Raw genomic sequence first — 23,121 nt, 5'->3', positions numbered from 1 at the left:
GTACATATTTTATTTGACTATATCATTTTTGTAATTGTTTCTCTTTAACCTTTGCGAAGAAGTCTCTCACCTCATCTTCTGTTACTACTTTACCTTGTTCTGCAAACGGCTTCAAGAAGTCACGAAGTTTTGAACTGATTTTATCCAATGCCTGTATACCTTCAATTGCTTTTTCTCTTGGAAGAGTCAGTAATGCCTCTGAACCTAAATCCAACAAAGAGCCAGTAGTTGAGGATGCACCATCGTCACTATCCTCTTCAGGGGGTTCATATATTGGATCATTGTTGTAAAGAAAGTCGTTGCTAATTAAAAATTGATATAGCTCTGTTTCCTTTCCTAAAATTTCAATAAGATCTTTCATCTTCTCCTTAAACCCAAGTTTTAAGAATATTGAATATGTCGCTTTAGTCGGGTCCTTTTCTAACTTAATCTTTTTGCCAACAGATTCCGACTGATTAGATTGTGATTTAAAATTTTGGTATTTCTGATACCACTCTTTTGAGTTTGATATTTGATCAAAATGAGGGAGAATCGAATGAATTATTTCAGTATCATCCTTCAAAGCTTGAAACACGGATTCATAATATGATACACATTTCCAACATATAAACAGATCAAAGCTTTCGAGATCGGGAAAATGAGGAACCTTTACGTCCAGGTTTTCATTTATTTCACCAACACTCAGCTCTTTTGCATTCTCTTCTGATTTAATATCTTCTTTAATATCTGATTTAGTAACAGATGTGAACGTACCTGGCTCGTATCCCAAGATACACTCCTCGTGATACCAATCTTCCCCACAAACAGATCCTAAGAAACACTGTATCATATTCCCAGTTTCTTTCACTGGATCATATTGTTTTTCACATGAACAGAATAGCCCTTTGAAGTTTTGATTATATACATTTGACAGGGATGGAATATCATCTGCAGGGAATGAAATTGGTCTTTTAAAAACTCCAGATGAGGATCGACTCCGAGGATTTTCTTCATTAACTTGATTTCTTAATTTACATGCACCATTGATAGTATGTTTCATTCTCAGAGTACCACAATCACAAACATAGTTCCTCTTGCTAAACAATTCAACAAGTTCATGGGTTGAGTGACACTGAATTGAACATGAATAACAGACACCGATGGATGTATTGTTATTCTCCTTTGAGCATGTTAAACAAGCAAATATAGGTTGCCTTATTTCACCCAATGAGTATGTACAATCATCAGGCTCAAATGGCATCAACCGCTTAGCCTCCTTCTCTAGTCTCTCCTGTGATTGTATATAGTCAATGGCTGTGATTGCATCCTCTGATTGTTGTGACATGATCTTAGTTGTTCTAGATAAGACGCATTAGTATATATAATTGTTTTTATTTTTCTCGTACTACTGAGAATTAACTAAAGCACTGATTAATCATATTTGCTTGAATTCTAAAGGTATAAATCATTCACACCATGATTGATGACAATGAAATCTACATAACTATCAAGTTTCAGGATGTTAATATATTACTAATTTACTAAAATACATGTATAAGAAAAAGTTTGTAATTTGTCGTAAGTGTATGAAAAAGTTACGACTGAGATATTTATGAAGAAACACCAGTAACGATTAACATCATCAATTATTGGCTTTATGCCTCCCACCATTATTTGACTATCATAAGAGAAGATATTTAAATACCAACGACGCTTGAGATTATATTCAATTTCAAAGCTAGATTTAATCTAAAGCTGGTATTTCCTTGACAACTTCATCGTAAGCTTCTCTGTATTCTTCAGTTTTGTCAGCATTCTTTTTAGACTTTCCTCCACCTGGAACAATCATAACACATGAAGTTGGTCTCTTAGTAGCACCTGCAGATCCTAAATCTTCTTTAGATGGAATGAAAACGTATGGAACAGCGGTATCTTCACATAAAACTGGAATATGGGAGATGACATCAGCTGGAGAAATATCACCGGCAATGATCACTAAACCCTTTTCTCCCTTTCTTAAAGCTTTGACAACTTCTTTAACACCTCTCTTGACATGTTTAGCCTTTGATGCTTTTTTGACAGTCTTTAAAACTTTTTTATTTAATTTCTTTGGAGCTAATGGTTTAGCGAAAGGTAAAACGGCAGACAACCTCTTTTCGTAGTTGTCTTCTGATTCCTCTGATTTACTAACCTTTTCCTTCTTAGCCATTTTAATAGTATCGTTTCCTTAACTAAAGATTCTACTACTAAAGTGAAAATTTAAAAAAATTTCTGTTAGCGATGGCTCCAAAAGAGCACTGCTAAAAATCAAAAATATTTGATCTGGTACACGCACTTTGAATATTTTATATAATGGAGTTCATTTAAGTATTTGTTTGCAACAATCTTGATTACTTGTATTATAGATGATGTCATCCAATCAACAAGGTAAAAAGAAGAGGGCTAGAGAGAGTTCTAGCATAACATCGAAGTATATTCCTATAAAAAATGTCTTAGAATTAGAAAATAAGAAAGAGGAATCAGTTATAGTACCAGAAATTACTGACAAGTCAGTCAAAAGTTATTTAAAGACATTGAAGCCTACGTATCAAAGCAATAAAGAGTCAGTAATGGTTCAGATAATACTATGTGATTCTGAAGCAGATTATTTTGAATCTGATGCAGATAGATTAGAGCAATTAAAGGAGGAATTTCTGGTTCTTGATGTATCTATATCGGCAAAACATCCAGATTCTATAGATAGATTCATGTCTATAACAGGTGAAAGGGAATCAATTGCTAGATTTGCAGTGTTCATTACATTTATAATAAATTCAAAGTTCAACACGATACCGATCAAAAGATATGTGTATACGTTAAGATCTACCAACTACCATTTAAGGTTGTATTCAACTACACAATCGAACATGAAAGAAGAGGCGCACAAACATAGTACGACTAGAAGATTGACAGGGAGTTTCCAAGAATTATTTAGTGATATTATGAAATGGTCAACAAATGTATCCAGCAATGTTCCAACATCAAAAGTTTATGGCTTTCATGATTCAAACCTTCATGCTAAAGATTTGTCCGAGAGGAGTGAGACTAATCACAAGCCTCTTACATATATATACTCAAAATAATTAGTTAATTTTTATTCATGATGTACTTAATTTACAAAATTGTTGTTAAAAAAATGATCTAAGATGTAAGATAAACTAGATCACAGAAACACTGTGGGACTTAGCTTTTCTAGATATATTTGCAACTCTGTCTCCCAATGATAAAGCCAAACCTTGACCCTTTGATCTGATCCTTACATGTCCAATAATAGGACCATTTGTTTGCTTTTCTATACATAAATTTGCTAAAGCATCTTCACCAAATGTCGATCTCGAGTAAAGATTAGCAGACAAGAATTGACATTCTTCACCAATAACAGCACCCGGAGTTAAACAATTCATATTTGTTCCCTTCATTAATTCATCCAAGTATTGTTTTAAAGAATCAATTGGAGATTTAATAGTAATCTTATTTTCCCATTCAAATTCATTCCACATTTTACGGAATTGACTTTCAGAACAGGTGGCTGGTTTAATGTAATCCATGATATCAACATGAACATCATTCAAGATAACAATAGTAGAGTCGTCAGAATGTTGACCATCATATACCAAGTTACCAAAAATAACACCAGTATCAGCTGAAGTAACTTTGATTGTAGTTTGAATTTTGTAGAAACCGTGAGGTCCAACATTTGCAGTAGCTGGTTTGTCAACTACCTTTAAATCACCAAGAGTAGCAAATTCAACTGATAAGTTACGTAAAGTATTGGTGGTTTGATTGACTAATAATACATCCAAGACGACGTCATATTGATGTACTTTAACAAATGCTTCAGCATAAATAGGATCAGAGAAACCAGTTAATTGAAGGATCTTATTCAATCTTGAAGATAAATCTTCTTTCTTAACACCACTATCCGAGTCTAAGGCAATATCATCTACAGCGGTAGACTTAGAGCCACCGTCTTTATCAAATTGTCTAAATGAAACAGCATCATCAATTTGCTCAGCATTTTGATGTAAAGTTTTGGCTTCCAATTCAGCCTTTTTGGCTTCGGCCAGTTCTATTTGAGCCTTGAATGCTTCTTTAGTATCATCTAAGAAGCTTGATTCAATAACAGCAGAATCATCTTCTTCATTAAGGAATTTGATATATGAAAGGATTCTGTCAGCAGAATCTTCATCAATCTTTTTAGCGACATATGATGATTCACCAACTCTTAAAATAGAAACCATAATTAACAAAGCTTCAGCTTTTAAAGCATTCAAAATCTTTTCATTAGTTTGAAGACGTTGAAGTCTTAAAATCAATTTAACCAATGTAGAAGATAAAACAGCAGCAAGATAAAAATCACCTCCTAAAATGTGTTTACGAAGAGGTGGTTTAGAATCTTCATGTGAATCTGCCTCCACAGTTAATGCATTTTCAGTAGCATAAGTTCCATCTGGAAGAACAACAGGTCCCTTCTTGGATGCTTTCTCAGAAGATCCATTTGTATATTCTTCGCTGGCATTTCCACCTTCCAATGCTCTTCTTTCACTTGCAATAATTGGAACTTCACCGATACTGGATCTTATATATTTCCATGCTTCTTGAACTGAAGAATCTTCCAAAGAATATTCACCAATAATCCACAATGCACCTCTGAATACTTTACCACTTTTAACTGCTGGTAAAGCGGAAACCAATCTTGATATTATGGACTGTCTTAAGTCTGGGAATTTTTCAACAACTTCTTTTACAAAAGTTATAACATCATATGCTGCGGTATTATTTAAATCACTGATTGAATCTAATAATAAGTCAATAACATTTGCTGCGACCTCAACAAATTGGATAGCTAATTGATGGATAGCATTAATCAACAATTGTCTGTATTCTGAGGTTTTATCTTCATTTGAAGACATGGTTTTTTCTAATTCTTTCTTTAATAACTTGACAACATCTTCCACATTTCTTGTAGTAACAAATTTTAAGGTGACTTCGATAGCCTTCTTACGGACATCTAAATCTTGCGAGGATAAAATTCTCAAGATTTCTAAAGATAATTCTTGTAAGACACCTGGATGAGCCTTATTTAAGTTACTGATCATTTGTAAAGTGATAATCTTGACATTATTGTCTGCTTCTTTAGTAGCTAAATCAACGAATTTGCTTGCAGCTAAAAGAATGGATTGAGGGTTTGAAGTTAAAACTGTCAAGGTGTTGGCAGCTTCATAAACAACAACATTTGAAGGACTTTCAATGATTTCGGTAATCAATTGTGCGTATTGTGATTTCATTGATGGATTAGAAGCTGAATCTTTTCTGACGAATTCAATAAAAGCCAATTGTAATAAAGGATCTAAAGTTTCTATAATTGAGATGTTATCTTGAACATATTGTAAAGCTGCATCTCTATTTAAATCACCTAAACAAACAAAAGCATTTCTTTTACAAACCGAATCATTTTCATCATATAAGTATCTGTAAATCAATTCATCAGCATCTGGAACTAAGTGATCGGAGACTTTGTGAATAGAATAAAGTGCTAAAACAGCGTTCTTTCTGACATAAGCATGACGATGTTCAAGACATTGACGAACATTTGGAACAAGAGTTTCTAATAAATCAGGTTCCTTCAATTTGGTTAAGTAACGTAAGGTACTACCTCTAATATATTCATTAGGATGTTGAAGATCACGTTGAATAGCATTACATACTAAAATCATTTCATGTCTCATTTTACCACTTTCATCAAGCTTTGGACAAACTTCCCAGTAAAAGTACAACAACTTCTTCAATTCCTTATTCTTGGATGGCATAACAAATCTAATGATATGCATCAATAAATCTGGCAATGGATCTCCATTGATGATAGTGATCAAGATTTTTTTCATAGTATCGATTTTGACATCATCTTTACTTTTTTCTAATAAAGTCTTGAATTCACTAACAGAGGTTTTAGCAGCCGCATTGGGCTCATAAATTAACGTATAACTCATACTTCAAACCCAACGATGACCCGTAATTGATAATTTGGAACTATTCACTGTTTATTATTATTCATTAGTCTGTTCAAATCATTTTGTTCTCAAATACCTCGACGTGTTGATTTGTTTGGGTCGTGCAAAAACACCAAAAAAATCACTGAGTAAAATTTACAACTATAGAATGCAAAAAGGCTACTATTATTAACTGGACTAATCATTGTATAGAATATATATATATATATATATATATATATATAAATGTTTTACTCATCATCAGGATTTGCGATGGTCAACCTGTGACCCTCTTCACTGTCTAACCCGAATTGATAGTCTTCTAAATCAACTTCTGTAGAATTATCATCGTCTGTAATTTCGTCTTCCCTGTAACCTTTATGTTGATAAAATCCAAAACCTGTATCAGAACCATGACCAGAGGGAGAACCAGAAGAACTTTGATCAGTCGAACCTTGGTCAGTAGATACTTGATCGTTTGAAATCTCTGTTGAAGACCTATGAAGAGTGTAATCACCAGACGAACTTGGATCAGTCAATACACCAGAGTCCACCATCTTTAAACTGCTAGCTTTCGATGAAGAAGAATTCATTATACTAACATCATTAGAACTGTCAATTGTTTTGTCATCAATTTCATCTGCCAATAACGTCTTTTCTAAACGCCAATGTCTAAGACCACTCTTTTTATTTTTGCCAAAAGCATCTCTTCTTAAATACAAATTAGAGGAAGCATAACTTGATGATTTTTCAAGAGGAGAAATACCCACTGGGAGCTTCCATTTCCCTGGGCCTGTTTCATTAAATGCAGTACCAGCAATCTTTCTTATACTTAGCACATAGTTTGATCTGTCCCCTTCTCCAGGCTTTAATGCAAGTTGTTTCTTCAAGGTTGACAAATTAACATATCCATTAGAAGCATTACTGTAAATAGAACCAAGAGAACTGGAATGTCTGTGGTTTGCTACTTGGCCCAACTTGGTCTTAGGTAAGTGATCATTCTGTGAATCAATTGGTGTAAGTGGTGATGTAACTTGAGGTAGTCTTGACAGCTGCGTAGGTGTTATAGGAGCCCTTGACATGCTTTGACCACTCCAAGCATTCACGGAATTATTTGAGAATTTAGGAACAACACCTGGACTAACTCCAAGACCTTTAGAATATGGTAGTGTGGTTATTTTGTCACTTGATTGTCGGCTTGAATCACTTATAGATGACGAATTACTAGCAGACAGCTCTATTGGGTAAAAGGCAGCTTGTTGTAAGCCATTATCAAAACCATACGGCTTTTCCTCATAAGAATTTGATTCATCATATGAATTTGTTCCATAATAAGTTGCATCCAATGGATATGGTGCTTCCTGATAGTAAGATGGTGAATCAACTCCTGGAGATACATCTGGCACCGGCAATTCTGAATTCGAATTTTCTTCAGAATATTCACTTTCGTTCTCTTCAAAAGGTACAGTTTCGGATGGTTCAACACTATAATGACTATTATGATGATCAGGACTTGGAGAACTTAAAACATCAACGAACGAACTTTCACCTAACAGAGACAGATCTGATATGTGCATGGGTGGGGGTGGCTTTCGTCGCATGTGAGTTTTCAAAACCGGTGTGATTATTGGACTATCTTGTAATTCATGTAGTTGACCACTGTCGACATCTGTGTCAACACCAAGTGATTGTTTCAAAGATGACAAGTTCAATGGCACTGAGTCCTCCAGAGCAGACTCAAATGCTTCTCTATGAACTCCTTCTGCTCCACTACTCGACTCTTCACCATATTCTAGGAATGGCAGTATACCTTTATGATTGAACATAATTGAATACTAATATCTTACGATATAAAAGTTACTTGTTTAATATTGCTTTAATGCTGTAAATGGAACTTATGAATGATCTTGTTATAGAATTTTTTTTTTTAATATTCGCTTTAGTGCTCGTAAAAAAAACAATGTTAATTTGTTACTATCAGTTTAAAGCTTTAGTATATCTAAGAATTGTATACGAAGATGAATCATGTTTGGGTATAGGGATGATAAGTTGGGGCATCTTAAGAGCGTCTCAATACGTAATCTATATATTGATTGTGGCGAGAAGAGCCAAAGTCAAAGTACCCATTTAAAGGTTTCTCAAAATGCAACTGCTGCCATCAATTCAGATTTATTGGTTCGACGTGGTAGTATATTACCATCTATTCCAACAATTGATACAGAAGATGGAGAGTTTCAATTAATAGATATTAATAGGAGATCTTTACTAGATTCATTTTACACCTTGCATGTGCCGATTGATGGTGAAGAAGAAAAATTGGTATACATTAGTGAAGTTCAAACTTCAGATATGAACCCCAATTTCGCAGGTGTATCATTACCATATATTCCAACAACATCTCAGAGTCATAAAATCATCATAAACTTGTGGTGTAAAACATCTTTTGAATCAATTGAAGTCAAACAGAAGAGCCTGCTGTGGCTACACCTATCAAAATATAATATAAATCTTAAAAGGCTAATATACTTGGGAATAAAGACAGACGACGTGGAAGAATTGTTACAGAGAAACAGTTTGATACTAAATTTAAATGGAAGATTCTATACGTTGCCACATTCTATGAAACGGAAATTTTCACGACCACCTGTAATCAGGCATACGAGAAAGAGTACTTCACATGGAAAGTTAATCGCTAATTCATATTCGTTTGATGCAATTAGATCAATATTAAAATTAAGTAATTCACTCAATGAACTAAGAATAACAAAACATAATCTATCAAAGCAGGTTAAAGATCTCACAGAAGAGCTAACCATAAAATCTAATTTGGAGACACCAGGGAAAACATTGTCAAGATTGAAATTTCAGAAATCTATTTTGGAGAAATCTCTCTTAAAACAAAAAGGTTTAAATGATAATTTAATATCTGAGATTCTCACAACAAAGATAAGGATGAATAAGATACGAGAAATTATTGACAATAGATTGGAATTGATTGTCGAAATGGCTAATAATCTGATCGACTTAATTGAAGCACAGTTGGATCCGATCGAAGAAACTCTACTGCAATATGTTTTTCCTTCAATAATAAAAGAAATTCAAATATTTGGTAAGGTTTTATCAGAAGCATTTCTTATTCAAAATATCAACAATTCGGTAAGATTTTCGATAATGGGTTTAGAGTTTCCTTCAAGCATCAAAGAATTGTTGAACATATGTTACTATGATGAAAAGAAATTGATTAATTTCAACTCTGGTACAACTTTGGACAATACCAATAATAGAGCAAGCATTGAACAAATAAATGCGGGCATTTCGTACATTGTTGAAATAATTAATATTATTGCAATAATAACAAATTGTAATTTAAGATACAAAATGTTAGTTTTTGGCAGTCGTAGCATAGTTTTAGATCCAATATCTGACAACATGCGTAATTCTAAAGTCAAGCACGACCTGCTTGATCAGTCCCAGGTCTTGTTACATGACTTGTACTACGATCATTCCAAAACAGAAAGAATTTCTAAACCAGAAGATTCAGGGAATGTATCTCAACTTCGGAATTATGAATTTGAACAGGGGCTAAGTTTGCTAAACAAGAATTTGGTATTCTTAATAGGTAAAGTAACTACCAATTTCAATAATTTCAGTCAAATCACTAAAAAGGGCAAAATTTCAAATAATATTCCAATTGATTGTTTAGATAACTTCTTATGGAACTTACAATACCTTCTTCTTTTCATCACCGCTCCCATTGAACACGATGATGCCAACTAATACAACGGTAATATTTTCTAGAATATACATAACTAATAGCTTTTACAATCAAATGTAGAGTTTAGCGATTTCCTTTTTAGGACGAATCAGTGGCCCAATTAGGAAGGATGGCGCACCATGAAATTTCCTAATTAGGAAATTTGCCCTTAATTAGTCTTTATATAATTTAGCAGTAACTAGGTATGGTTAGTAATATTTCATTGTTGTTTCTTTTCGATTATGAAAGAATCTCCAATGATCTGAAAATTTTATTGTTAAGTGAAAAGTCTTCAAGTGTTTTCTAATAAACAGTAAAGTCAAATCTATATTACGACTACAGTCTTACAACTTCATTTTCATGAATAAAATACTTTTATTAAACGAATGCTAACAAGTTCGATCTATGTATTTTTATAACGTTATTAGTTTCGTATCATCTATTAGTTTGTGATTAACTTTATAATAAAACAGCTGCAACAGCTGCAAGAACACTTCCAACAGGAACAAATAATGCTGAACCTGCAGCGTGAGAAGATGAGGATGCTGTTGTGGCGGAAGAAGATGTAGATTTTGCTGCTGATGAAGTAGTAGAAGCAGCAGATGTAGTTGATGCAGGTGATGAAGTGGCAGCGGAAGCTGAAGGACCACTGGAAGCAGCACTCGAAGCAATGGCACCATCAGCTTCAGCAACAATTCTGGTATACCAAGGTAAATTTGTAGCAAAAGCCTCCAAACTAGATACATTGATATTTGGATCATCTAATAAGGTAGTATATGAATCATCGGTATAAGTAGCAACCTCAAGGGCCAATGATGTTACAACTGCTGGAACCCCTGTAGCTGTGGCAATAAATTGAATATATTCTTTCTTATTGCTATTAAAATCACCAACAAAGGCAGTTAAAAAAGCAGCATCTGATGAATCAGCAGCTTTAGTGAGACCGAAAAGCACACTGGAGACTAATAAAATGGTATTTAATTGCATTATTGCTTATGAAGCAGGAAGTGTTCTATTAAAAAGGGTATGGATGGTATTAAAAAGTCGAAGTATAAGTTTTATCTAAAATTAAGGGAATATTTCAACGCTTTTATAGCTCATATTTCAGACTATCAACGAAATCAGAGTTATTCAAAATAGGAAAGGTGAATTTTTAAAAATATGGGGAACCCGCGCCAAAGAAAAAAAATTTAATTGCCAAAATTTCCTAATTAGGAAATTGATTGTTATATGTTACGAACTAGATGAGTACCTTCATGGTATTTAAAATACCAAGCTTTTAGCTTTGAAATCATCTTCAAGTTTATTCAAGAGATTACTTTACCAGGATATGATTTGGGAAACATGATATATATTTATTATATAAAATAGATGTACGAACAAATATTGGTCCTACAATGTTTGAGAAGAAACTTAACATCAATTGGAAAACAGGCCCAAATTTCAAACCGAATTGATCTATAACAAAATCATACCAGCTAAAGCGGCTAAAGCACCAGCAGCAACACCTCCTTCACCATATCCAACAGCTTCAGCCTTAGAACTAGAAGAAGATTTAGCAGCCGAAGAAGCGGGTGCTGAACTCTTAGCAGCTGAAGAGGCGGGAGTTGAAGTTTTAGCAGCAGCAGATGCACTTGATGAAACTTTTGCAGCACTAGCAGCAGAAGAACTTTTTACGACACTTGAAGCGGATGCAACATGTGCTGAAGATGAACTTGAAGCAGCAAAGGCAACATTAAGTGTGAATAAGATAGTAATAGCAGTGGTGGTGAATTTCATTTTGTTGAATGATCTTTACTCTAAAATTATTTCATTTGAAGCTGAAACTTAGGACTTACAACTTTATTTATAATTCGCTTTAACCATTACGATTCAGCAATCATAAATTTAATAGACGCCTCTTAACCTTAACTTACGCCATAGCAGATTACCGTCGTTTAATTGGTTGCAACATTAATAGGACTGCATTGGCCGAAAAAAATATCATTTCCAAGCCCTTTTAGAGCTATTTTTAGTGTGGTGAATTTACTCAACAATAGCAAACAGTAAAACTTTATATTTCTGTTTACTTAAAGACACCTCAGACTGATCGTTACATGTGGTTCATATTACGTTCTTTGAGTTATTTATAATAAAAAGAAGTAAAAAAATAAAGTTTATAAACAACACGAATTGCCTTATTTTTAGAAGTTTATTTGATCTAGATACTTAACCGGTACATGCAGCCCTTATTATTTCAAAATGTAAAAATAGGAGCCATGCCTACAATACGTGGTTTCTAAAAATAGTAAAAATACATTTGAATAATACAAGACTAACTACTTTACAAAAACCCCCCCAGCAAGACATAAATTACGCTTTGTAAAATGAACTTTGTACACAGGCGTCTTTTTCGTAAAATATGCTGTCATATGATCACTACTAGCGATAATTTCCTTTTTATTTACGCCGACCGCCTTTGATCTATCATTGGCACTACCATTTTCAGTTGAAAAGACTTCTGGTTCTGGACCTGCATCATTTGTGTTTCTTTTGACATCCCAAACTCTTATAGAATTATCAGCACCACCACTAACCAATACTCCACCGTCTTTAGAAAATGCCAAGGAATAAATTGAAGATCTTCCGTGCCCTTTCATAGTCTTTAGCCTTCTACCAGATCCAGCATCCCAGATATTAACTACACTGTCCTCTCCAGCACTAGCTAACCATCTACCATCTGGAGAGACAGCCATACAATTAACAGCACCACTATGACCCATAAACACACGAACACAATTCCCACTTTGAACATCCCACATACGACACGTCTTATCAGATGAACCAGTGAAAACATAGTTTGAATTAGGATGGAATTCAACACAATCAACGTCATTAATATGTCCTGCAAATATTCTCAATGGGTATATATGATCTGTTGCCCATAATCTTGCAGTTTGGTCATGGGAAGCGGTAGCAAAATAATGTCCTAATGGTGAAAATTTAACGTCCCAAATTGGTTGAGTATGACCTTTATACGACACTAAAGCGGTATAAGTATCTAGAGACCATAATCTCACTGTTTTATCTTCTGAACCTGAAATTAAAAAACGATTATCTGGGGAGAATGACACTCCATAAACTGGACCACTATGACCTATTAATTTCCTCGAGTTATCATTATTATAACGATCTTTCTTGAATACAGACTTCAATGGGTTTCCATCCAAGGTCCATAATTTAACATAACTGTCTTGAAAACCAGTGGCCACCATATTGGAGTCTTCATTGAAATTTATACATGTCATTTCATTAATACTATTATGGAATGTATACATACAAACCGATGGTGAAGAAGCTTGGATAGTTCCTAATTTGATCTTTGAACGTGAATCTTCAACTTCCAAAATCATACGTTTGATATCGGAAGAATCCTTTAAAGGTAATGGTAATGTCTCTCTTGCAGGTGAATCCGCTTCTGGTTTAGTCATTTCTTGGAATTCCGAAACCAAGGTTTTACCATTAACTGGTTCTATTTGCTCATCTTTTATTTTCAATTCTGCTTCTATTTCTTTTTGAACTTCTGGATCCAAAGGATATTTTCCTAATTTGACAGGTTGCTCATTAAACTTTTCAATTTCATTTGTACGAGCAACAAAAGATGGAATACCTTCCTCTGGATTTGATGCACCTTCTTCATTTTGTTTATCAGGTCTTGTGGTTGATATCACTGCATCTAAGTATTGATTTATAATTCTGATTAAAATTGCTCCACCAACAGCTTCATTTTCGTGTAAAAAATATAATAATAAATTCATTGATGTTTTGGAGACAATAATTTTATATTTGTTATCTCTAAAGGCAATTGCCAACTCATTTTCTTTAAGATGTTCAGGTAAAGATATTCCTGCTAGTTGATTGACTTCTAAGCCATGTAAGATGGAATGGTCTGAATTAAATTTATCAAAAAATTCTTTGGCTTCTGTTAAAAAGCTCTTTGAAATCAATTCTAAGAAACAATGAACAAATAAAGGATATAATACTCTTGTTAATTCCGGTTTATAAAGATCCAAAGAAGTATCTACCCATTTTCTTAACATTCTATAAGCTGTAAAATATATTGAAGGATCATTTTCACGTTTCATTTTCTCTTCTAAATCCTTTAAATCACGTAAATCTTTCTCTTTAGATAATCTTATTTCTCTATCTCTTGTTTCTCTCAATTCTCGTTCTATCTTCACTTGTCTATCTCTTAAGTCTCGCAACTCTCTTTCAGTTTTAGTTACTTTATCTTTCAAATCCTTTTCTCGTTTTAAATTTGCAGATTCAATCTCACTAGGACTAGCCAATTTTGAATTTGATGGATTCACAGCAGGCACTGCTGGTGTTGGAGTATTCGAACTTTCCAATCTTAACATTGATTCAGTCTTATGATAACCCTTCTTATTAAGATATTCCAACACGATTTTATTCAAATCTGCTTGAGAGAATTGAGGTTGTTGGACTCTAGCAGTTCGAGCATTTGGCTGTGGTTGTCTTTGTTGTGCTGGAGGTGCCCCACCTTGCACACTGGTAGTAGGATCCTGGATTGGTTTATTCTCCCCAGCTTGATTATTGTTCCTATCAGCCATTTATGATGTGGATGTGATGATGTATGGAATGATTAATTGAATCAACTAACCCTTTATAATCAGATAGCTCTCTGATATGTTTTTTATTCAGTCAAATAATTCGAAATAATATTTTGTAAATCCACACGACCATGAAAATCAGATATAAATTTTTAAATAGCAATTACAATTACAATTGCAATTAATATACTGGGGAGATACAAGATTATAGAGTAAGTTTTATGAAATGCTATTGTGTTTGTATGCGATATATAGCGAGCTAACTAATTGACTATATTTTTAGGAACTTTTTCTATATTTAAAGGGACTTAGTTAGTACCATTAATGAAAAAGGATATATATTAATGTTATACAAAATATTAAAATATTTATAGTCTAATTTTTATTGATAATAGGTTTATGCATATCCCATGGACCTTGTAATTCATTTTTATATCTTTGAAGGAATAAAAAGTATGATGGCATTCCAAACACAATGAAGAAAACACAGATAAACCAATATATAAGAATTTTTGACCCTAGTAATGTAAAGATTAAATAATTAACTAAATTGAATAATACAAATAACAATGAATAATGTAAGATGTGTAATTTTAGTCTTCGAATGTTGAAGTCCAATAAAGGAAGTAGTATATTAATCTGAACTGCAAATAAGATGAAGAAGAAAACCTGAGATGTAGAAGTTAATCTAGATGCTAATACAATAGCATTAGATAAGGAAATATTGGTAGATAATATTGGTTTATATTGAGAAAATATCTGTTGGGATTGTTTACCATGAATGAAAGATGAATTCATTGAATAGTCGTGGAATATGGTATTACATAAACATAATGCAAATGAAAGAGCCCAAGCAGAATCTGATGCGGCTGATTTAGTTAATGACTTTAATATGGGTGAAAGAATCAATAAGATAAATATGATAAGAATAAACGATTTCAAATTCAATTCACTAGATTGAGATGGCCTAGTGGATGGTTTAACTGACTTATCATATATTTGAACTATACCAAACCCAAGTATAGAAAATATACTGCTAACAATAGTTGGTAAAATTGAATTCCATCGGTGAAGATAAATACCTGAGAACATTAACACCACCAATAATAAACTAGATATGTATAATAGAATCAAGCAGAAATCATCAACTAGATTGAAATAAGAATATTTAGCCACCGTAGTGTTTCTCTTCAATTGAGATAAGAATGATTTATCAGTGTAATTATCTGGATATGATTGTTTCAAATAAAGTAATTTCTTCCACGACGGCACTCTCCTTAGAAGAGGACTGGGAGTATGTTTGGGACCAGGACTACTCTGCCGTATTAACAATTCATTAGCCATTAAATAAGTATATGGGTGGCGACCTTAAGCATAAAGAGGAGATCAGGACAAGTTTTTGTTGCAATCATTTTCAATTTGAGAAATTCGTGTTGTACAGAAAAAACATCATCAAAATTAATTTGATACCACGATTATCACTATAGTAAGTATTGATCATCACAATCAAGCTTAACTAAGGTGGATAAATATAATGAATAGTGAAAGACAAAACACTGGTCCACGTCATGCATACAATGCTTCAGCATCTTCTGTGGGATCAAGTTTCAACGCTCAAATCTTTAATTCAACTAAAGCAAATAGATCAAGTTCAAGTGGTGTACGGATGGGTCCAACTACGAACAGTGCTGAAGCTTTCATTAATACGAATGTGGGTGGTAACATTGCCAATGAAACCCAAAGTCTTCGTACGATTGATAGAATACCGAGTGCTAGACCGAGTGTTACTTATCTGGATAAATTGTGGACCCAGATTGATGTGTTAGATGATGTTAAAGCGATGGCAGAAGAAGTTAGACAAAAGGGATCTTTCTTTAATCTGAAGTTTGAAGAAGAGTTAAATAATTTGAAAAGCCTGCAAAACAATCTCTTAAAAACAATGTCTACACAACATTTTGATGATTTAAAAACCAAAGAAGCTCAAAAAACATTAATGAAATCACAATCGTCACAAAGAACAGTAGCTTCAAACGAGCTTGATTATGAGAGTAATAAAGTCAAGGGGAAAGAAGCAGGTATTTCAAGACAAGAGAAATTAAATGAATTCTTTGATGATGATGAAAAAGAAAAGCATACTAGAGAATTATTTAATAGAAAGCAAAACTTGGATGAGATGAATAAATACATAGCTCAGATAAAGGATGATTTGAAAGCAGTAGCCACATCAATGAAGAAATTTGATGAAACTACTAAAGAACAATGGTAAATTAATAGAGAGTAGCTATAATAGATACATAGAGAGTGTGCAGGTAACACCAAAACTGATCTGAAATGATTTAATATAAGATAATGATTAATAGTAAACCCATTAGCAGGTAGCCGTTATTCTTTAAACTCCTGTATAAACTGTAGTCACCAGATTGAATAATGAATGCAAAAAGTGCCTATAATTTTATGCATTTAATATTTTCCAAGTAATTTTAATGAATGATTCATAAATTTGAAAAAGACTTAACTCCCTAAAATTGAAACTATTGACTCTGGAAACCGCCTGCAACCACTACAGACCACAACGAGACTACTCCCACCCAACTAATTAACCTAAAGATATAATTAACGTATTTTAAATCCCGCTAAATTACATTGACATAAAATTCTCACGCAATATTTACCGCTATAACACGCTAAAATTTTCCTTTTCGTTCGGTAAGACAAAAAAAGTACGAGTGAACTCCGATATGCCAACAAAATTTCAATAACGCTGAACATCATAATCATACTGTTGATATATTTACAATTAAAGTTTGATTTTCTTGATTGACGTATATAAATATACTTCAGAGTTAGTTAGAACAGTTTTAAGATTAATTACCATATTTCAGTATTAATTTTCACCTGAATTACACATTACATCATCGAATATAATTATAATTAATCGAATTATACAATGGTTCATTTAGGTCCAAAAGCCCCTCAACATAGAAAGGGATCATACTTTGATGTTCCTGAAGCTTTGTTAAATGAATTGAACAACCTTGAATCATTATTAACTGTTTCAGGTAAAACCTTACAAACCATAACTGATCATTTCGTTACTGAATTAGAAAAAGGTTTAACCAAACAAGGAGGTAATATTCCAATGATTCCAGGTTGGGTATTAGATTTCCCAACTGGGAAAGAATCCGGAGATTATTTAGCCATTGATTTAGGTGGAACCAATTTAAGAGTTGTCTTGGTTAAATTAGGTGGTAATCATGATTTTGATACTACTCAATCAAAATACGCTTTACCAGAAACCATGAGAACTGCTAAAAAAGAAGAATTATGGGATTTCATTGCTGAATGTTTAAAGAAATTTGTGGATGAAGAATTCCCTGAAGGAGTTGAATCACCATTACCTTTAGGTTTTACATTTTCTTATCCAGCTAGTCAAAATTCCATTAATGAAGGTGTTTTACAAAGATGGACTAAAGGTTTTGATATTCCAGGTGTTGAAGGTCATGATGTTGTTCCTCAATTACAAGAATCCATTGAAAAGTTTAAAGTTCCAATTGAAGTAGTTGCTTTAATTAATGATACAACTGGTACTTTAGTTGCATCTATGTATACTGATCCAGAAGCTAAAATGGGTTTAATTTTCGGTACTGGTTGTAATGGTGCTTATTATGATGTCGTTAGTGATATTCCAAAATTGGAAGGTAAATTATCAGCTGATGTTGCTCAAGATTCTCCAATGGCTATCAATTGTGAATATGGTGCTTTTGATAATGAACATTTAGTGTTACCCAGAACTAAATATGATCTTCAAATTGATGCTGAATCTCCAAGACCAGGTCAACAATCATTCGAAAAGATGATTTCTGGTTATTATTTAGGTGAAGTATTAAGATTAATCTTAATTGATTTAGCTTCCAACTTTAAATTAATCTTTAAAAATCAAGATTTAACTAAATTATCAAAACCATTCATTTTAGATACTTCATTTCCATCTAAAATCGAAGAAGATCCTTTTGAAAACTTATCTGACGTTCAAGAATTATTTGAATCAGTATTATCCATCACCACTACTTCTGGTGAAAGAAAACTTATTCGTCGTTTAGCTGAATTAATTGGTGAAAGATCAGCTAGATTATCCGTTTGTGGTATTGCTGCTATTTGTAAGAAGAGAGGTTATAAAACCGCCCATTGTGCTGCTGACGGTTCAGTCTACAACAAATATCCAGGATTTAAAGAAAGAGCTGCTAAAGCATTAAGAGATATATTTGAATGGGAATCAAAGGAAGATCCAATTATAATTGTCCCAGCTGAAGATGGATCTGGTGCTGGTGCTGCTATTATTGCTGCTTTGACTCAAAAGAGATTAAAGGAAGGAAAATCAGTTGGTGTCAAAGCTTAAGAGAACAGGTCGTAGATCCACTGTAGAGTATATTAGAGTCTAAGTAGTGTTTTTGTCATTTTCCTCTACCGTATATATTAAATTTATTTTACTTATAGATCTGTCCTGTTTGTACACCTCTCCAAGATTTTTTTTTTTGCGGGCAAAACCATTTTTGTCAAAAAAGCAGCTTTTTCTAAACGACAACCAAACTATTTGCCATTCATACCAGTCTGTCATTACCGGTGTCACTAAATACATTAAGTGGTGTAATCCATCATTGATACATACATACGCAATAGCAAAGGGATTCCTAAAATGTCAAGTTCAATTGAAAAGGAAGCAATTCGTACACCTGAAGAATATTCAACTAGTGGATTAAGTGAATCAGAAGAAACGGTGTTCAGTAGTAACAGAGAAAGTAATATAATATTTGCTGGATCATCCAAAGATGCTGAAGTAGATTCAGTTCCTGCTGGAGTAGATGCTTTAACTGAATCCAACGATTTAACGGTTTTAGAAACTCAAATGTCATCTGATGAAATAGTGAATGATTCCGATATATTGAAAATAGAAGAATTGATCAAACAAAGTAAACAAGACGAACAAGATGAAGAAGAAGTAGATTATGAAGTTGAAGAAACAAGTAATCAAAATAAAGTAGTAGTTTCATTCAACATTTTGGATATACTAATAAAAGGATCAATCAACTTGGTATTACCATTTATAAACGGTATGATGCTTGGATTTGGTGAAATTTTAGCTCATGAAATAGGATTCAGGTACAATTGGTTTGGTGCTAGAGTTACGCCACCTAGAAGAATGGAAGCAAGAGCTAGACAAAACCAGTCTAAATTTCTTTAGTTTTTTTCACCATACTTTTTCTTCATTTCTAGTATACATATTTTAACATATAATTATATAATTCAAACATTAAAGAATTCAGTTTCATTTAAAGTTATTTCAGACCTAACTTACTAACCTTACCTACAGTAGTAATAATCTTTGTGGTCTCCAATAACGGAATTTTAAGGAATAATGACTCCGGGGAAGAGTCAAAAATTAGGTTGCATCGCGGACATTTGTTCCGTTGATTTTGGAGGGATCAGAATAAATTATTTAAATAATATAATTTTTCATCTTTAATTTGATCGATAGTTATAATTACCATATACTTATCTATCAATTGATATAACCATGTCGTCTACAAGAATTGAATCCGATGCTTTCGGTGAAATTGAAGTTGCCTCCGATAAATATTGGGGTGCTCAAAGTCAAAGATCCTTAGGAAATTTTGAAATTGGAGATATTAAGATGCCTCCTTCAATTGTTAAATCATTTGGTATTTTAAAGAAAGCAGCTGCTATAGTTAATGAAGATCTTGGTGCCTTAGATCCAAAAATTGGTGCTGCCATTAAAGAAGCTGCCACTGAAGTTGCTGATGGTAAATTGACTGATCATTTCCCATTAGTTATCTATCAAACTGGGTCAGGTACTCAATCTAATATGAATGCAAATGAAGTTATTTCCAATAGAGCCATTGAAATCTTAGGTGGTGTTAAAGGTTCTAAAAAGCCAGTTCATCCAAATGATCATGTTAATATGTCTCAATCTTCTAATGATACTTTCCCTACCGTTATGCATATTGCAGCTGTTACTGAAATCTCTAATGGTCTTTTACCAAATTTGAGAGATTTACGTGATGCTTTCGAAAAGAAATCTCAAGAATTCAGTAAAATTATAAAGATTGGTAGAACCCATTTACAAGATGCTACTCCATTGACCTTAGGTCAAGAATTTTCTGGTTACGTTCAACAATTAACCTTTGGTATTGAAAGAGTCGAACTGACCTTACCAAGATTATCTTTATTAGCCCAAGGTGGTACTGCTGTTGGTACTGGATTAAACACCAGAAAAAATTTTGATGTTAAAGTTGCTGAAGAAGTTTCTAAACTTACTGGATTACCATTCAAAACCGCTCCGAATAAGTTCGAAGCCTTAGCTGCTCATGATGCCATCGTTGAAGCTTCCGGTGCTTTAAACACCTTAGCTGTTTCATTATTCAAAATCGCCAACGATATTAGATACTTAGGTTCAGGACCAAGATGTGGTTATGGTGAATTATCATTACCAGAAAATGAACCAGGTTCTTCAATCATGCCTGGTAAAGTTAATCCAACTCAAAATGAAGCTTTAACTATGGTTTGTGCTCAAGTTATGGGTAATCATACTACTATTACCTTTTCCGGTGCATCTGGTCAATTTGAATTGAATGTTTTCAAACCAGTTATGGCTTACAATTTATTATCTTCTGTTAGATTACTTGGTGATGCTTGTCGTTCATTCAGAATACATTGTGTTGAAGGTATTATTGCTAATGAAGATAAAATTGAAAAACTTTTGAATGAATCTTTGATGTTAGTTACCGCTTTAAATCCAAAGATTGGTTATGATAATGCATCAAAAGTTGCTAAAAATGCTCATAAGAAAGGATTAACTTTGAAAGAATCATGTCTTGAGTTAAATATGTTAACTGAAGAAGAATTTCATCAATGGGTTAGACCTGAAAATATGCTTGGACCAAAATAAACTCTATATTAATTAATTATTTAATAGTAATCTATATTCTATTTAAGTTCGTTAAAATCATTAAAAAAACATTATTCGTGATATGAATCATTCAGACGTTATCTTAACATCTTCCCTTTCGCTGAATACAACATATTCTCTATTAGATCCTACGGGGAATCGTTTGACTGTATTGCAACTTATACATTTGTGTATAAGTATATCATTATGTGGAGACTGCTTTTTGGAAGTGTTCTCTATGGACATGGACATTGTTAAACCTGGTATCAACAATGTATTGCATTTCTTACACAATGATCTCTTTAAAGCTGGAGCTAGCTTTATGACAGTCTTCTTTGATACTAAATCTAAATTTCTTGAATAGCCTCTTGCAAGAATATCATATTTGGAGTCTGCACTGAACAAATTTGAGGCATTCAAAAGATATGAAATTCTGGAATAATGATCTTTTTGAGGTACTACCTTCGGCACTTTCAGCTTACTTTCTTTATTCTTACTACCAGCCATTGTTATTTACTCCTTCATTTGCATGTAGTATTCTGATATATCTATGTCTATTTGCACAGATCATATTCTGCAAATTTTCGATGCGACATTTTTATTGATGTCGTGAGATATGTACAAAAATCAAAGAGGCAAAATGTTTAGGTTAGTTTTTCAAAACTCGACCACTACCAAATATCTTAACAGTTTAACGATTCGAATTATCATCTATTTAATAACCAATTAACCAAAGAAATATAATATAAACTATCTAATATAATGAGTGGATACGATAGTGCTTTGTCTATTTTCTCGTATGTATATTAAAGAGATCAATTGAAGAGTGGATCTAGTTCAAGAGTTTCAACTTGCCACCCTTTAGATTTTGCAAAAGTTAACGAATGTGAACTTATTACTAACATTTAATGAAATATAGACCTGATGGACATGTTTTCCGTATGTAATTCTACTATTTAATGTACTGAATTTAATTCTAGAAATCAATTACTAACTTTTTTTTATCTTTTTAGAGGTTGAATATGCTTCAGAAGCTGTTAAAAGAGGTACCTGTGCAGTTGGTGTGAAAGGAAAAGAATGTGTGGTATTGGGTTGTGAAAAGAGAACTACTTTAAAATTACAAGATCCTCGTATTACTCCATCTAAAATATGTAAAATTGATAATCATGCATTATTAGTATTTGCTGGGTTAAATGCTGATGCAAGAATTTTAGTGGATAAAGCTAGAGTAGAAGCCCAATCACATAGATTAACATTGGAAGATGCTGTATCCATTGAATATTTAACCAAATACGTAGCTGGTGTTCAACAAAAATATACTCAATCAGGAGGTGTTAGACCGTTCGGTATAGCTACTATTATCGCAGGGTTCGATAGTAATGATACCGTTCCAAAATTATATCAAACTGAACCTTCTGGTGTTTATAATGCTTGGAAAGCTCATGCTATTGGTAAATCATCCAAGACTGTAAGAGAATTTTTGGAAAAACATTATGAAGAAGAATTAGATGATGAAAAAACTGTAAAATTAACTATAAAGTCCTTATTAGAAGTTGTTCAAACCGGAGCCAAGAACATTGAAGTCTCAGTATTGAAAGCAGGAAATGTGATTCAAACCTTAGATGAAGATGAAATTAAAAAATATGTCGATGAAATAGAAGCTGAAAAGGAAGCTGAATCAGAAAAGAAGAAGAAAACTAGAGATTAGAGATGATTTAGGCCTTTATAGTTGTAGAAATTTATACAAAAACCTTTTTGCATTATAAAGCATAATATACGAACTGA

The 23,121-nt window shown here is 33.1% G+C and overlaps 16 protein-coding genes across 16 annotated transcripts; 7 read left to right on the top strand and 9 right to left on the bottom strand. All coding sequences in view use genetic code 12, as the record gives it.

The window, feature by feature from the left end:
• Positions 1–22: 22 nt before the first annotated feature.
• Positions 23–1,324, bottom strand: DFJ63DRAFT_323971 (uncharacterized protein; the record flags this gene model as incomplete). The annotated part of the gene is made up of 1 exon (XM_064907573.1): positions 23–1,324. One exon carries the CDS (start codon positions 1,322–1,324, stop codon positions 23–25), a length of 1,302 nt encoding a protein of 433 aa, XP_064759441.1.
• Positions 1,325–1,523: 199 nt separating this feature from the next.
• On the bottom strand, positions 1,524–2,286 carry NHP2 (snoRNA-binding protein). Its single transcript, XM_064904549.1, has one exon. It carries the CDS (start codon positions 2,186–2,188, stop codon positions 1,724–1,726), a length of 465 nt encoding a protein of 154 aa, XP_064759440.1. The 5' UTR covers positions 2,189–2,286; the 3' UTR covers positions 1,524–1,723.
• DFJ63DRAFT_258604 (uncharacterized protein) lies at positions 2,264–3,156 on the top strand. Its single transcript, XM_064904545.1, has one exon. It carries the CDS (start codon positions 2,385–2,387, stop codon positions 3,099–3,101), a length of 717 nt encoding a protein of 238 aa, XP_064759439.1. The 5' UTR covers positions 2,264–2,384; the 3' UTR covers positions 3,102–3,156.
• On the bottom strand, positions 3,140–6,134 carry SEC26 (coatomer subunit beta). The gene has a single exon (XM_064904525.1). It carries the CDS (start codon positions 6,006–6,008, stop codon positions 3,177–3,179), a length of 2,832 nt encoding a protein of 943 aa, XP_064759438.1. The 5' UTR covers positions 6,009–6,134; the 3' UTR covers positions 3,140–3,176.
• DFJ63DRAFT_257921 (uncharacterized protein) lies at positions 6,135–7,934 on the bottom strand. Its single transcript, XM_064904526.1, has one exon. It carries the CDS (start codon positions 7,832–7,834, stop codon positions 6,260–6,262), a length of 1,575 nt encoding a protein of 524 aa, XP_064759437.1. The 5' UTR covers positions 7,835–7,934; the 3' UTR covers positions 6,135–6,259.
• A 99-nt stretch (positions 7,935–8,033) lies between these two features.
• DFJ63DRAFT_315933 (uncharacterized protein) lies at positions 8,034–9,785 on the top strand (the record flags this gene model as incomplete). Its single annotated transcript, XM_064906645.1, has 1 exon — positions 8,034–9,785. One exon carries the CDS (start codon positions 8,034–8,036, stop codon positions 9,783–9,785), a length of 1,752 nt encoding a protein of 583 aa, XP_064759436.1.
• Positions 9,786–10,003: 218 nt separating this feature from the next.
• On the bottom strand, positions 10,004–10,985 carry RBR2 (putative lipase). Its single transcript, XM_064904527.1, has one exon. It carries the CDS (start codon positions 10,747–10,749, stop codon positions 10,222–10,224), a length of 528 nt encoding a protein of 175 aa, XP_064759435.1. The 5' UTR covers positions 10,750–10,985; the 3' UTR covers positions 10,004–10,221.
• A 235-nt stretch (positions 10,986–11,220) lies between these two features.
• On the bottom strand, positions 11,221–11,541 carry RBR1 (Rbr1p; the record flags this gene model as incomplete). The annotated part of the gene is made up of 1 exon (XM_064906644.1): positions 11,221–11,541. One exon carries the CDS (start codon positions 11,539–11,541, stop codon positions 11,221–11,223), a length of 321 nt encoding a protein of 106 aa, XP_064759434.1.
• A 270-nt stretch (positions 11,542–11,811) lies between these two features.
• On the bottom strand, positions 11,812–14,560 carry DFJ63DRAFT_257925 (chromatin modification protein). Its single transcript, XM_064904528.1, has one exon. It carries the CDS (start codon positions 14,370–14,372, stop codon positions 12,081–12,083), a length of 2,292 nt encoding a protein of 763 aa, XP_064759433.1. The 5' UTR covers positions 14,373–14,560; the 3' UTR covers positions 11,812–12,080.
• GPI2 (phosphatidylinositol N-acetylglucosaminyltransferase) lies at positions 14,388–15,806 on the bottom strand. Its single transcript, XM_064904548.1, has one exon. The coding sequence runs from the start codon at positions 15,714–15,716 to the stop codon at positions 14,748–14,750; it is 969 nt and encodes a 322-aa protein (XP_064759432.1). The 5' UTR covers positions 15,717–15,806; the 3' UTR covers positions 14,388–14,747.
• Positions 15,807–15,906: 100 nt separating this feature from the next.
• DFJ63DRAFT_315928 (uncharacterized protein) lies at positions 15,907–16,638 on the top strand (the record flags this gene model as incomplete). The annotated part of the gene is made up of 1 exon (XM_064906643.1): positions 15,907–16,638. The coding sequence occupies one exon, from the start codon at positions 15,907–15,909 to the stop codon at positions 16,636–16,638; it is 732 nt and encodes a 243-aa protein (XP_064759431.1).
• Positions 16,639–16,979: 341 nt separating this feature from the next.
• HXK2 (hexokinase 2) lies at positions 16,980–18,917 on the top strand. The gene has a single exon (XM_064904529.1). The coding sequence runs from the start codon at positions 17,320–17,322 to the stop codon at positions 18,766–18,768; it is 1,449 nt and encodes a 482-aa protein (XP_064759430.1). The 5' UTR covers positions 16,980–17,319; the 3' UTR covers positions 18,769–18,917.
• Positions 18,918–19,778, top strand: MIM1 (Mim1p). Its single transcript, XM_064904530.1, has one exon. The coding sequence runs from the start codon at positions 19,066–19,068 to the stop codon at positions 19,609–19,611; it is 546 nt and encodes a 181-aa protein (XP_064759429.1). The 5' UTR covers positions 18,918–19,065; the 3' UTR covers positions 19,612–19,778.
• Positions 19,779–21,380, top strand: FUM11 (fumarase). Its single transcript, XM_064904531.1, has one exon. The coding sequence runs from the start codon at positions 19,945–19,947 to the stop codon at positions 21,334–21,336; it is 1,392 nt and encodes a 463-aa protein (XP_064759428.1). The 5' UTR covers positions 19,779–19,944; the 3' UTR covers positions 21,337–21,380.
• A 43-nt stretch (positions 21,381–21,423) lies between these two features.
• RPR2 (ribonuclease P protein subunit) lies at positions 21,424–21,843 on the bottom strand (the record flags this gene model as incomplete). Its single annotated transcript, XM_064908632.1, has 1 exon — positions 21,424–21,843. One exon carries the CDS (start codon positions 21,841–21,843, stop codon positions 21,424–21,426), a length of 420 nt encoding a protein of 139 aa, XP_064759427.1.
• Positions 21,844–21,971: 128 nt separating this feature from the next.
• Positions 21,972–23,101, top strand: PRE6 (proteasome core particle subunit alpha 4). Its single transcript, XM_064904532.1, has 3 exons — positions 21,972–22,133; positions 22,256–22,275; positions 22,350–23,101. The coding sequence occupies exons 1-3, from the start codon at positions 22,099–22,101 to the stop codon at positions 23,042–23,044; spliced, it is 750 nt and encodes a 249-aa protein (XP_064759426.1). The 5' UTR covers positions 21,972–22,098; the 3' UTR covers positions 23,045–23,101.
• Positions 23,102–23,121: the final 20 nt, after the last annotated feature.

This window comes from Scheffersomyces coipomensis (assembly GCF_036884675.1).
Source record: "Scheffersomyces coipomensis strain NRRL Y-17651 chromosome Unknown DFJ63scaffold_9, whole genome shotgun sequence".
NCBI lineage: Eukaryota > Fungi > Ascomycota > Pichiomycetes > Serinales > Debaryomycetaceae > Scheffersomyces > Scheffersomyces coipomensis.
Note: the sequence above shows the minus strand (reverse complement) of the source record. Positions and strands in the feature narration are given on the sequence as shown.